The following is a 13,847-nucleotide window of genomic DNA, read 5'->3' on the forward strand; positions in this document are numbered from 1 at the left end:
TAAAATTATGTGTAGTTTGTCAGGGTCTACAAATGGTAGACAAGTTTCTGGCAGGAGAGTCTGGAGGTAAATTATTACTGTTAAATAGCCGTATCAAGTTGAAAGCAAGAATCAAGGCGGATATTTCATGAGGAAAAAAAGAAAGTGGCTTTCTGGGAGATATTTAATTTTGAAAATTGCAGAAAAAAGATTCAGTAATACTTTACTAAAAGGCTTCTAGTTAACAGAGTTAACACAAGAAGGTCAGTTATCTTAAATGTATTACATAACCACAGATAGGAGATCAGTTCACTGGCTTCATAGATCAAGTTTATTAAAAATAATCCATCCTCTACCTATCCAAAGAACCAAAAGGTTTTTTAAAAATTTGTTAGAAAGGAATAAACATTCAGATTTTTGTGACCGTGGTAATAACATGAATATTCAGTGCACAGGTTGTTAGGTCCCCTCAAGCGTTCTGCAGTCTTATAAGCTTTGATGCGTAAGTTAAAAGAATATTCACGTTTTGGCACAAAAGAAAAGAAAACCGGTAAGTCTGTAAGACTGATAATAATTTTCAGTGTTTACTCATTCTTGTAGTGTTCCATATGAGACTAAAAGTTTTCTGCAAGACAAGCAGCAAAAAGTCAAATAATAATTAAAAAAAAAATCTTCAGTTTTCTTTCCTAGACATACCCGCTTTGGAAATTTGTAGATTCACTTTTCAGAATCAGAAAATGAGCATGTTTGGAAGCATATGGAGAACTGCCTCCCTCCCCTCCCCCCCAATACACAAGAGAGAAATTAGCAACAGAAACTTCAGGGGAAAAGCTGCAGTAGATCAAGAACTGCAGATAACACACCATAAACCAACAAATCTGGCAGAAAACACTGATTTGGAGATAAGAGTGGAAGGAACTCGGACACAAACTTATCTTTCAGAAATACAAGTACTTGAATTTTAACTGGCAGGATGTCAAAATATTAAGTCACCTCAGTAGCTCTATTTGTAATGTAAACATGTTACTGATGTAGAATTACATTTTTACTATTTCAAATCAGGAAATCTTCATTATACTGTATTGCAGTATGAACATGCACAATGCATACTTGAGTACTTGTTCTTTCATTAACTTTTTACAGAAATGTATCTGTATACAAAATATACCAAAAGTAAGAAAAAAAAGTAACAGCAAAGGTTATTTTTATCAAAGGGTCTGTGCTTTAGGACTGAATTTAATTCACTTTTTCGTTTACTATTCCTCTTTACCCTCCCAAAGTAAGCAGAGAGTCTACTCCTGTAACTAGAAACCCCAAGCAAAACGCTTAACAAACAAAAAACCTGAATGTCTAAAAAGTTCAAGGGGAAGTAATTGACTAAACTCTCTGCCAGTCACTAAAAATAACCACTGGTACCCACTATGAAGTTACAAATTCTCTTCTTTCCATTCATTTCCAGGAGTACATATTTGAGATTACTTACTACATAATACAAACAAATGAGGATACTCCAGATGTAAACAGATTTACAACTATTTTAACAACTTTGTCTAGAATCCTTTCTATTATGCATGAAGCCCGGGAACTACTTTGTCAAATATCTTCCCTCTGATAATGACAGGTATTATCAGCTCATTAAATGTAACCGCCATCTCAATGTTTTATGTTGATTTTTCAGTTTCTATCTTTTTAAAGCAGAGCATACGTACCAGCAAACATTATTTTTACAGTCTGTTTACAACCCTCTTATCAGATTCAATTTAAATGAGCATTGTTTTGTCTAAGCATTATTCTCTCAGATGATTTTATAAAGGCTTCCAAAATTCAAAAACAAGTTTCAAGCTAAACAGCTATAAAAATTTATAATTGTCAACTTCCTAATATTTCAAGCATCTTCAGTTTCCAAAGCCTGGCATATAAACAAGCACAAAGTACCATGTAGCAGAGCCTAGAGCTGCATACCTCATTCATGAGCACAGGTAAAAAGACGGACTGACCCCCGAACAACTTTAGGAAGTCGGCCAACACGGAACCTGCACCTTCAGGTTATGACGTAAGGGAAAGTGATGCGGGCAGCACAGAATTGGGAACTTGTTCTCGGAGCACGCAGGTATAAAGTTGAAATCTTAGTTTGGGGAAAATGAGCAGGGAGAGTGTATAAGCAGTTTCATGCGCATGGTCACTGCTACTGCTGACCGCCTTCAGAGATTACTGGGTTACTGCTGCTGCCAAGGAGGTGCTAAAGCAAGTAGTTCAGGAACACGCAACCTAGAGTCTGAGAATTAGGAAATGAACTCTTCAAACAACTTCAACTGGCACTATCATTTCTGGCACAAGTCTCTTCAATAGTAGAGCTTCTATTGCACTTTTTTATTATGATGAGGTTAAATATCCCTACTGCCAAATTATTATAAGATTTTTACCCTGAAAACTTGATCTGCACAGTAACACCCATCCACATGCATATGAAGTCACTTAAATAAGGGGAGGGAAAAAAAAATTCTGAATGTTCCCAGAATGCCTTTTGGCAATGGTTGTGAACTAGGAACAGTTGTCCCAGCTTTAGTGCTTACATTCAAAGAATGCAACTCTGCTGTTCAAATACCAAGGTAAGACACACACACACAGAGCCCCCAAAGCAAAATGGGGGTGGGGGGTGGAAAAGCCAAAGCGTATATTCAGTGAATGGGAGAACACATACTACACAGCTAGACCCAGCTGTTCATAGAATAACCAGCACGCGGTGGGTTCTCACTTGTAGGTTACTGAAACATCAGCCTGTGACAAATGTTAGGTGTGGAAGAAAGCACAAGAAGAAATACAAACATAGTCGTGACAGAAAAATGCAGGCAAACTCATAAAACAAAGTGGCTCAGAACAATGCAGTCATGAAGAGCAAAGACCAACAGCTTCGAGTGTCTTTCCCGGTTGAGGAGTTGGATAGGCTTGTTCTTATTACAAGTCAATATTAAGCAAGAGAGAGAGAGGAGATACACCCCAGGATTACTTTAACTTGCAAATATGCACCACTGGGAGAACAGTGGTATTGTAAACCACCCACTTATAGGACGCCATAAAGATCTGGGCAAAGACAGCCTTGGGAATCATAGAACAAGGAAAATAGATTTCTAGAAATATTGCAATACACATTGTGCACAACATCTACTATTGTCAGGCAAAGAATTTTTAGGACTGGCATACCAATACCAAACAGAAGCAAAGAAGAAACAAGCTCCATTTTTCTGGGCACTATATACCTTTTATTTTCACAGGTGTTGCAGACAGATGCAAAGTCATTTTGTTTCAAGCTGTGAGTTTCAAGCTAGCTGCAGTTTTCCCACAGCAGAACTGATTCTCATTTTGACAACTCAGAGTACTGAGCAGCAAGTTTACATCTATTTGCCAACCAAAGAGACAAGACATAAATTTAAAGCAGTTAGCCAGTGTAAGACTTCTATCTTAGAAAAAATGATAGTGACAGTTGGCGAGTTCTCTAGGGGCTTATTTTACTTCACAAAGGTACGTTTCCTGTAATGCACAAATGATTTATTTTTAATTTTACATTACAGCATATTGAAGTTTCCTTAAATAGAGAAACAGTATTGATAACTATCTGCTTTCAAATCTGTCATGCCAACACGTCCTTCATTCAAATAGCTGTTTTTGCAAAGAAGTATCTACGTTGCCAAGGGATACAGAATACGAAACCCTTCACAAGTCCACCAAGAAGAAAGGTGTCTGAAAGCAGAAAGTACCAATATATCTGTGGCTTAAATAATCATTACCTTAATTTCTTTCACAAACTCTGCAGCATAAACTTCAGAGGTCCAACAACCTCAAACAGGAGGTGCAAGTCCTAAAACCCAAATCATTACCATTTTGGGACACCTTTCGAAAAATATTTTTAAGTGTCTATTCTAACACGATTTAGCACCATAAACATTTTAAATTTGCTTTTAAGGCCTTGTTCTACCTAGTTCAGTACTTTGAATAGTAAATTTGCTGTGTCACACTTTAACACTGAACATATTTCACTATCAGCACACAATTTTCCACCGTCACACTTGCTGCTACTCATTTTAGGTGAAAATTGATACATACTTGTTTTACAGTCAGCTCCACGTTTTTGGATAGGGAAGGGAAGGATTCTGGATAAGTAGGGAAGAGAACACGAAAGAATGCAGTCAGTCTTCGGTTTTAACCTCGCTGACCTGCACCCTCCTCATTTAATTAAGAGGCTCCAAGAAGAGCCCATTATCCCCCTCTCTTGTGTAACAGCAGCCTCACTAACCAAACCCGTGAGCCAACATAAAGCGAGCAACTCAAGCAGAAAAATACTCCTAACACTGTTTATGTGGGGAGGAAACTCCGGATCTTCTAAGTTGTAGAGCCCCTCAGTTTTCCGTAGGCGAACGGGAGCTGCCACAGAAGAACACCGAAGTCAGGTGACACACGCTGTGTAAACACGCAGTGCCCTCCCCCTCACCCCGGCCTTCCCGGTGCTGGCGAGGGGGGACAGAGAAGCGGAGGGCCCCATGAAGAACCACCATTTCTGCCCCTTCCCGCCGGCCGGCCGCAGGACGAAGCGCTCTCGCTGAGGAGGGCGCAGCAGCCGCTCCGCGGGCGGGCCGGGCCGTGCGGCGGGGGCTGCCTTCTCCCCTCTTCCCCTCGCCCCGCCGCGGTCGGGCCGGAGCCGCCACCTCGGCCTCGCTCGCTCCGACGCCGGCGGGCGGAACCGAGCGGCCCGCCCGCCGCCCCTCCTGTCACGTCGCCGTGCTGCGGCGACTGTCCCGTGCCGCGGCCCTCCGCCGAGGGCAGCCGAGCCGAGCCCCGCTCCGCTCCGCCCCGCCCCGCAGCTACCTGTCCGGGTGGCGCCGCCTGCTGCTCCCCGGGGAGGCGCTGGCTCATCCTCCTGCGGCGGCGGGGCGGGGTCGCGGAGACGCCGCGGACACCGGCTCGGCCCCCGGCCCAACGGTCGCTCCGCCAGCCGGCCCCGCCCCCTCGGCCTGGGGGGCGGGGCTTCCTGCCACGCACGCGCGCCGCCGCTCGGCGCCTGCCGGGCCGCCGGAGTCAGCGTCACCGCCGCTACTTCCGGTCCCCCCCCTCCCGCCCGCGCGGAGAGGCGTGGCTTGCGGGCCGCCGCCGAGGGGCGCGGCCGTTAGGCGCGTGCCCGCCGAGGGGGCTGGCGGGGCGCCCCTTCCCGCCGGCGGGCGGGCTACGGGCCCGGGCCACAGCTCGCCCCTGCGCAGAGCGGGCGGTAAGGGGGGGAGCGGGAAGTCCCCGTGCTTCAGAACGGGGAGAAGGCGGTTTCCCAGGTGAAGGAGGTGGCTCGGCACGTCGCAGCATCGTTTGGCTTCTGGCTAAACCAGGGCGCGTCTAAATTTCACGGGCACCGCGCGCTCTGACTGCTGGGCCCTAAGGGCTTAAAAATTCTCCTGATCTGCAGATGGAATGCGGATCTCGGGCTGAGCACGTCGCTCCTGCGGACTGTCCCCCGGAGGCAGGCGCCAGGCGTTTCGCTGCCTGCCGCGATACGGAGGCCAGTAAAGAGTTTACTTGGCATACGTCGACGGAAGGGAGCCTCCAGCAAAACACTGTGGCAGGTTACGTGGGGTTTTTTCAAGGAAAAATGATAAAATATCCGCAGGTTCGTTTATGTAAAAGGCTCACGAGACTGAACAGCGCTTTGTAGCGTGCGGGCAGGGTGATGGATCCAGACGGTAGGAGTAAGACTGAAAAAGAGCACGGGGCATCACCAGCCTGGACTCGTGTACGCTACTAACATGCGCTTCTGGCTGGGGAGCAGAGGAATCGCAGGCGCCACCTCGGAGCCAGCCGCCGCGGGCAGCCCGGCCTTCCCCACTCAGTTTTGGGCCACGCTTCCCCCTACAAATCCCGCCCAGGGGAAGTCCCTGGGAAGACACCTACCGCCGGGGCCGGGCTGCGCGGTCTCGTGGGTCGTGGCTAGGTCGTGACAGATTTATAGCGGTTCCATTTTATGTTTCCCCTAAAGGGGCAGAGCCCCCGCCGGCCCCGCCGCCGCGGGAAGCCCGCCGCCCCGCCCGTCACGTGACCCTGGCCGCGCGTTACCAGGGTGAAGCGCCGCTAACGCGGGAAGGGCGATCCCGCGGACTTGCTGTCCCGCCTCGGCACGCGTCGCCCAATGGGCGCTGAGCCGCTGGGCGGACCCGCCAATAGGGGCTGAGGGGGCGGGCCCGCGGCGGGCGTGAGGCCGGGTTGAGCGGCCGTGGCAGCGGCGGGCGCAGCGGGGAGGTATGCCGGGGCGGGGGTGAGGCGGGCGGGGCCGCCCTTCCGTGGGGCCGGCGGCAGCAGTAGCCGAAGCCGCCGCTGGTGGGGCCCGGTTCGCGGCACGTTGTCTTTCTCCTTCGCCTCAGGACGGGGGAGTCCCCGGCCGCGTCTCTCGCCCTGGCGCCGGTCGTGCCCCAGCTGTGCGGGGGCGGCGGCCTGGTGGGGCCCGGCTGAGCAGCGCGGCCCGGCCCGGCGCTTGGCGTGGGGGCCTCCTCTGCCGCCGTGCTGGGGCCGGCGGGCACTGCGCCGTGCTGCTTTCCGTCCGCCTGGTTGTGGCCTGGCCGCGCGGTTCGGGTTTGTCGCCTCACCTTCTCCGCGCCCAGCGCTCGGTCGGTCCGTCTCGGGGCGTGACTTGTGCCCGGCGCACAAGCCGCTCTGGTGCGTGTCCGTGATGGATAAAACGGCTGCTTGCCCAGGGCTTGAGAAGCCAACGCCCTGTTAGTGCTGAGGTCCTTTCTCAAGACTCGTATTTTCCATGTCATGGGTAAAAATAAGCCATCTAACTCGTACGAAATTCCATCCCCTCTTTCACTGAACTGTACCTTCTCGTCCACAGGCTGCTTATTGATTGTTTATAGTTGCACAGAACAGTATGCAGTAGGAGCTGTGCCTAATGCAGCTGGTTTAGCTGTAGTACAGCATAGCTTGTTCTGTAAACAGAGCAGGGGTAGGAAGAGAACTTGGTAAAGCCATGTGAAGTTAAAATTGTGTCCCACCTGCTATATTTTACTATTGCCCAAAAGACAATACTGATGTTAATACTGACTTTTCTTTTTTTTAGAAGTGCAACATCACACTAAATTATCTTTCTGTACTTCAAGGAGAAAAAAAAAAAAACAAACCCAAAACCAAAAACCCAAGGCATTGCAGGCCTGTCATTCTCACTTTTTTCTTTCCTGGTAGTTATCCTTAGCTCTGTTTTTTTACCCATCTCCTATTTTGCAGAAGAGATTACTTCAGTTCTGTTGTGTTTTGTCTCGCTGTACTAATCAAGCTTGTTCATTTTAGTCTGCTTCCATGATATGGGTCCTTCATCCTCCTGAGACTCTTTAGCAGCATTGGTGTCTGGTGCATGGTAATTCTGTGACAAAAAGTGATCCTAAATCAGAGAGAAGAGCCTCACCTGAGATGCGTGTGAGGTATGAATCTAAGTTAATAGGATCTCCTGTTGGAAGGAAGCTGGGCACAGCAAAACACAAATGCTGTTAGTGCTCTCAAGTGAGGCTTAGATGCAGAAAAGCTTAGTAACCTTTTGTCTTTTTCAGCTGACGGAAACTTCCTCAGGGTATGGAAGTTCTTTCTACTGTAGAAAAGATGACACCATGAATTTGTTTTGATGTTTATCACCTTGGTCTTTCTTTTGCCAATTCTCTTTGCTGTTCTGACGCGTCTCTGTATTGCCATACTTTCCACATTCAGCTCGCTAGTGTCTTACTTTTACCAAAGTGTTTTTTGATATAGAACCTTATACACCATCAACATTCAGCTGAGTAATCTGTTTAATATCAACAGGTAGTCTAAGTGGTCGGGTAGTACATTAAAAATACTGATTTGCACCATTTTATAGTGAGTTTATATTCTGTGCCACATGGAAAAATAAATTACCGAAGTTTTCAGTCAGAATTACGGTCACACCTTTCTATATTGAATAATGATTCTAAACTTAATGGGGATCTCTTGAGTTCAGTCTATTTTTGGCTTCATTATAGTGACTAACTTCCAAAATACTGGATTTAGTGCTTCTTAAGAAACAACATGTAGGAGGTTTTTTTTTTCCCCCCTACTATCGTAGGTCTTCCAAGTAAAGTTGAATGAAAGACTTTTAACCGGGTTCTTTACCTTTATATGATGTTTGCATCCTAGCTGAATCAGAAGTTGTGGCACTGACTACTTGCTTTATTGAAAGATAAAACACATACTTTTTTTTTTTATGCTCTCTGTCAAGATGAAAGATTAAACTGGTTTTAGTAATGCAGCCTTCTTTCTACACCAAGTGAACCAATTGTACCAAAATAGAATTGAGACTAAGAGTAGATGATTTACAGAAAAGCTACAAAGTATGTGATATAACTGAGGAGACAAATGAATTGACATTTTGAGCAAAAAAAAAAAAAGTAACATGACCTAGCAGGCTAGATGACTAAGTACAGCTAACTAAACCTGTTTTGTGGGTTTTTTTGCCTAGTACTGGAGTAAGGATGCCTTAAGAAGATAACTATGGATAAATACATTAAAGTGCGAAAGATTGGAGAAGGATCCTTTGGGAAAGCAATTCTTGTCAAAGCTAAAGAAAATGGCCAACAGTATGTTATTAAAGAAATAAACATCTCTAAGGTGAGTGATTATTATTAATTACTGATCCATTCTTTTTGTATCTCTGTTCTCAAAAATCATTATTTTCCTTCTGAAGATGTCAAATAAGGAGAGAGAAGAATCAAGGAGAGAAGTTGCTGTATTGGCTAACATGAAACATCCGAATATTGTCCTATATAGGGAGTCATTTGAAGGTAAGATTAATTAATACAGTAGAACCTGAACTAATGATAGTAAGTGACTGTGCACTACTTATTGCATGTAATTTAAAAGTCAGTGTGATTTCTCTTTTTAATTAGTCTTTTTCATACTTCTATTACTTGCTGCAGTTCTTTTTGGTTGTATTTTTTTCACAATTCCCCTGCACGTGTAAAAATAATAGTAATTGAGGAAAAAAGTGCAACAACTAAACAGAAATATTCATGTCTCTTCCTTACGTGCAGCAATTTTTGTTGATGCTTAAATGATACAGTTATGTTCTGTTGTTTCTCCAGGGTGTAAGTCTCCTTGAATACTTGGGTGTACACTAATGACTTAAATGCTTGTGTATGTTAAAGATGAGTATGGTCTAAATTGGGGTATTGATAACGTAGCAAGAGCAATTTTATCTCAAAGTCTATTGTCTTAAAATGCGGTCTTCTGTAATTGCAATCATATCATTGCTTTCAGAGCTGGAAAAATAGATGGAACTGTGTGCTTCGTATCAAGCTATGAAGGAAGGAGAAATATAATTCCACATTGTTTTCACAGTGAATGTCTTGGGAAATGAGCAGAACAGATAAAAGATTCCAAGAGCCTATCATATAGGTTAAAATAAAAATTAAATATTTTTGGAGATACTGTTTAGGAACACTGCTCTTTTCTCCTTTCCTTCCTTTCTGCTGACTTTCATATGTCTTTTGATTGGGGGCTTTTATTTCTTTCTATTCATTAAAGTAGAATTTTGTGCCGTGGTCATACTGCATAGCCATAGTCTTCTGATTGATAAATCCACGCTTCTGTCTTCTCTGTAACAGAGGCCTGTTCTTTAAGACTGCTTTTTTTTTTTTTCCCTTAAAAGGTAGATTCTGTAATCTGTAGCTCACAAGACTTCATGTTGCATCTTTATTGCTAAAGCACATTGACTTTGAACATACTGATTTGGTTTATAAAAGAGAATCATTTCAGCAACAGGTCTGCAAGAAATCCAGACTCCTAGGATCATCTTTTAAACTGATTATAAAGCTTAACCAAGATACAAACAGCTATAAGCACAACAGCAAAATCCTGGGTTTAATGTTTTGAAAGACAAAGCATTCTGTGGGAGTGAAATTTAAGTGACTTAGATGATTTTAATTAATTTTGACTCTATTTAGAGTTTAAGTGCTATGACTAACTCTTCCATAAAGGAAGAGTTTTTCTTTTGAGCAGCGGTGTGGTTGATTTTATGCATTTATTCAGCTCTTCTCAAAATCGTGCCTAAAATGTGAGTAGTGTAGTTCTTGTGGTTTTGGTAACTTGCAATTTGCTTCTGCCTAATCTCTTTTTTTTCATCAATAACTGGACAAGATTGCATTGGGGAACAAAACTGTAACTTTGTATGAAATGTATTATATATGTTCATACCTCCTAGTGGAAACTTGTGTAGAATTTTTGGAAGACTCCCCAAATTTCATTCAAAAATGAGAAAATAATTGTTTCCATCTGTCATTGTCTGCTGAAAGTTTTATTGCTGTTCTTCAGTCTCTGAAATGAACTGTATGTCTGGTATGAAAGCTGGTGATTGTCATGTTCTTGCACTTAGTGTGATTAACACCTTGTCCAGGTAAAACTCTCAGAAAGAATTAGGCAAATAGGGGCAACTACCTGAATTAGAACTTAAGATCTCTGGTTTTAGGGTAAGGTATCTATAGGATGTTTGAAAGCAGGTTGGAGAGTATGAATGCAATATCAAACCAAAGTGACACCTTTAATTTCATAGTGGTTTTGAACCCCCTTTTGAGGCATTGGTTCAGCAGATGTAATTTTCCATATCAGAATAGTCCAATGTTACCAGAAATGGGAAACTTATGTTGTGAAACTCAACATAATAAAAGCACTTTTGCTTGAAGTATGAAAAAAGGACTAATATATGATATCTGAAGTTGCATGTGAAAAGGTTAATTTTTTGTTGCGTTTTCTGTGACTGCATTGAAGATATTCAGAAAGTTATGTTAAAGATTAATCTTTTTTTTTTCCTTTTTGAAATACTTTGTGGTTTATTTTACAGAAAATGGTTGTCTCTACATAGTGATGGATTACTGTGAAGGAGGAGACCTATTTAAAAAAATAAATGCCCAGAAAGGAATCTTGTTCTCTGAAGATCAGGTAACAGCAAACTGCTGCTATAGTGTTTTGTTGCATGATACTTTTTAATGAATTTTAAATTGTTTTGGTTCAGTCTGTTAGATATGGTGGCTTAATTTAAAAGGAGGTTCTCAAATTGTGATTCTTGTTGCTATCAGTCACAGTAGTATCTTTAAAAAAAAAAAAAAAAAAAAAAAAAAAGAAAATGTAGCTGGAAATCCTGGGCATGTTAATTGGGGTTTTGTCTGTATGTGTAAAATGCTTTAAAAAAAGTTGGATCTCTTACAAAGTAAACCAAATCTGAGAAATGAAAAATACTGAAGGACAACATTAATATTTTTAAATTAGTTTCTTTTTAAAGATATAATGACACAGGATTTCTGTTTTGTAATACTGATTTTCATTTATCAGAAATATAAAATAACATACCTTGGAAATATAATAACATGAAAAACAGCAATATGAAGTTTACATCATTCAAAAGTTTAATTTTCCATTAGAAAAAATGTAATATTGTATTGGAATTATACCAGCAGATTTTCTTTTTCCATGATAGTGGTTATAAAGTCACTTGTGCTGTGGGTGAATCTGGAATAAACGAGAGAATTTAATGTACAGATTTGATTAAATTAAGTGAAAATAGATTGTGTATGGTTCCATTTTTTTTTATTAGAATTGACATGTGTGTTCTTGTTTATAAATTGTTTCTATGTTTTTGTGTCTGCATCCAGTAGGATCTCAATTTACCTGTGGTTAGAAAGGCTTAGTAGTGTATTAGGTCTATTGATGATATTTAGAATAGGGTAATCATGAAATATTTTGGATATAATTTGTAAAACTTCTCGTTTTTCTAATTTGGGCTCACTTTTACAAGAAGAACTTATAGTGGAAAAGTGAAAATTACACCTCGCGTTATACTGTAATTTTGACATGTATGCACCTCTAAGTTGGGAATGTGAAACCACTCTTTACATGGAAAAGTTCTTGCCATTAGTCCCTTTTCATATTGTGATTTTTACAAATCTACAAAAAATGGGTTTTGTTGGGTTGTTTATAATCTTCTAGTTATATATTGTTTCTTGCTTTTCTCATCAAAATCTGCTTTGTACTATTTTTCTTTTATAAGGTGAAATACATAAAATTACTGAATGATAAATAAGTGCTTCTGTAAACATCAGTATGGCTTTTTAGGACTCTTGGTTGATTAACTGACTGCAAGAAGACTTGTTGTATTGGTTACGGCAAAATACAGTCTTTAAGATGCAAGTTCCATGTCTTAAACATTTTAGCCAATCAAATTCATATTGCATACTTCTGTTAGCTTTATAATATGTAATGAAACTGGTAGTCTCAGGCAAAATATCTAATTTGGGTAATATGCAGCTTTCATTAAAAAGTTTGCATCATGGTGACAGTACTGTTATGTTTTTAATTATTCTATGGTATAAATGAAGACGGGTTTGTGGGAAGAGGGTAAAATCTTGAGTTATAATTATAAAACTGATTTGATGATATCTTCCGTTATGGAACTGGGGAACCTTTCAGATAAATAACAATGGTGATGTTGCATTTTCTTTTATGCATAGATTCTGGATTGGTTTGTACAAATCTGTTTAGCGCTAAAACACATACATGATAGAAAAATCTTGCATCGGGACATAAAGTCACAGGTATGTAGGTAATTATTTTTTAACTGAATTTACTTCCAAAGTGATTACATTCATATTTTGCTACTGCAAGTTGGCAAATTATGGAAAATAGTCTTTTTACGTAAACACTTCTAATACTGGAAACACGTTTTTCTTCAGAATGGTCTGGAGGAGTTTTTATATGATATTTGTACAAACAGATGAGGCTATTTGAGGAAGCTACTTGAGTATTACTCATATTTATGAGTGGGGACAGAAAAGGTTATATTTCAGAATGTGTAATAGTGTTTTCTTTCATTTTGATGAAGTAGGACTAGAGTAAGTCTGGTGTTTTGTAGTAATCAGTAACACTACTGCTAGTGACTATAGAGTGATTGAATGGTAGAAAACTTTATTCTTCCCAAAGCATGTTGAGAACAAAAAGTGTGCAATTGTATGAATGTTTTAATTAACAGACTTCTTAAAATTTCTATGTCAAGAATATATTTTTAACCAAAGATGGAACAATACAGCTGGGAGATTTTGGGATCGCCAGAGTTCTTAACAGGTAACTCCTTTTTAATGCTGCTTTCTCTGAATTAATCTAAATCACTTTGATCTAGGAAAACACAATCTGTGCGCTTCATGTGACTTAACTAGTTAACATTCATTCTTATTTTTTTCTTAGTACTGCCGAGTTGGCTCGCACTTGCATAGGAACGCCATACTATTTATCACCTGAAATATGTCAGAACAAACCTTACAACAATAAAAGGTACTAATAAGTGTTTTATTAAACATTTTTGGTAGGAGAAGAAAGTGAGTTCTTTAGAAATCAGAAGCTGTTCTGTTGATATGATGGTGAACAGCTGTTAGTTCATCCCTTACCCAGGAAGGTGCTCAGTCTCACTGTACAAGTGTAGGTCTGCAGTACAAAGCAACGTGATGCAGAGATGACTTAGCTTAATGCTCTAAGTTCCAGATATAGCTGTGTTCTTAGTTATGGCTCTCCTTTTGCCTTTCTACATAATAGTTGTACTGCCTTAATTTATGCAGTATGAGTGTGAAACTGTGTTAAGAATGAAATCACAAACAGTAATTGGAGTCTTTAAGCACATGCGTAGATAGGTGGCTCAGCTTGCTTCAGATAAGTGTCATACAGATCCTTGCTTATATGTTTGCTGTCCTGGCAGTAGGCTGTATCTGGTAACAGCGTCCCTAGTGTAATTAATGTGGTCACTATCAAGTTAGTCTTATGCTTCACTAAGCTGCTGCATCCATTGCTGTGAGTGC

The 13,847-nt window shown here is 41.5% G+C and overlaps 2 protein-coding genes across 12 annotated transcripts in view; one reads left to right on the forward strand and one right to left on the reverse strand.

Moving 5' to 3' along the window:
• The window catches only part of CLCN3 (Cl-/H+ antiporter 3), a 69,031-nt gene extending 64,041 nt beyond the window's left edge, over positions 1 to 4,990 (reverse strand). For 2 of the 5 annotated variants that reach the window (XR_015700039.1, XM_087737579.1), the window contains exon 1: positions 4,840 to 4,989. The gene's annotated coding sequence lies outside the window, so the exon portion shown is untranslated. Of the gene's footprint in view, positions 1 to 4,080; positions 4,128 to 4,839 lie in introns of all 5 variants that reach the window. The other 3 variants (XM_087737580.1, XR_015700040.1, XM_087737581.1) reach the window with 3 other exon arrangements.
• A 159-nt stretch (positions 4,991 to 5,149) lies between these two features.
• The window catches only part of NEK1 (NIMA related kinase 1), a 51,913-nt gene continuing 43,215 nt past the window's right edge, over positions 5,150 to 13,847 (forward strand). For 6 of the 7 annotated variants that reach the window (XM_087737571.1, XM_087737574.1, XM_087737575.1 and 3 more), the window contains exons 1-8: positions 5,150 to 6,252; positions 7,297 to 7,427; positions 8,474 to 8,622; positions 8,699 to 8,795; positions 10,850 to 10,947; positions 12,513 to 12,596; positions 13,055 to 13,122; positions 13,243 to 13,329. In XM_087737571.1, coding sequence (XP_087593697.1) covers positions 8,506 to 8,622; positions 8,699 to 8,795; positions 10,850 to 10,947; positions 12,513 to 12,596; positions 13,055 to 13,122; positions 13,243 to 13,329 — 551 coding nt within the window. In that variant the 5' untranslated portion in view covers positions 5,150 to 6,252; positions 7,297 to 7,427; positions 8,474 to 8,505. The remainder of the gene's footprint in view (positions 6,253 to 7,296; positions 7,428 to 8,473; positions 8,623 to 8,698; positions 8,796 to 10,849; positions 10,948 to 12,512; positions 12,597 to 13,054; positions 13,123 to 13,242; positions 13,330 to 13,847) is intronic. The other variant, XM_087737572.1, reaches the window with a different exon arrangement.

Source organism: Nipponia nippon, unplaced genomic scaffold, assembly GCF_047370975.1.
Source record: "Nipponia nippon isolate SJK-2023a ecotype South Korea unplaced genomic scaffold, ASM4737097v1 scaffold_6, whole genome shotgun sequence".
Classification (NCBI taxonomy): domain Eukaryota; kingdom Metazoa; phylum Chordata; class Aves; order Pelecaniformes; family Threskiornithidae; genus Nipponia; species Nipponia nippon.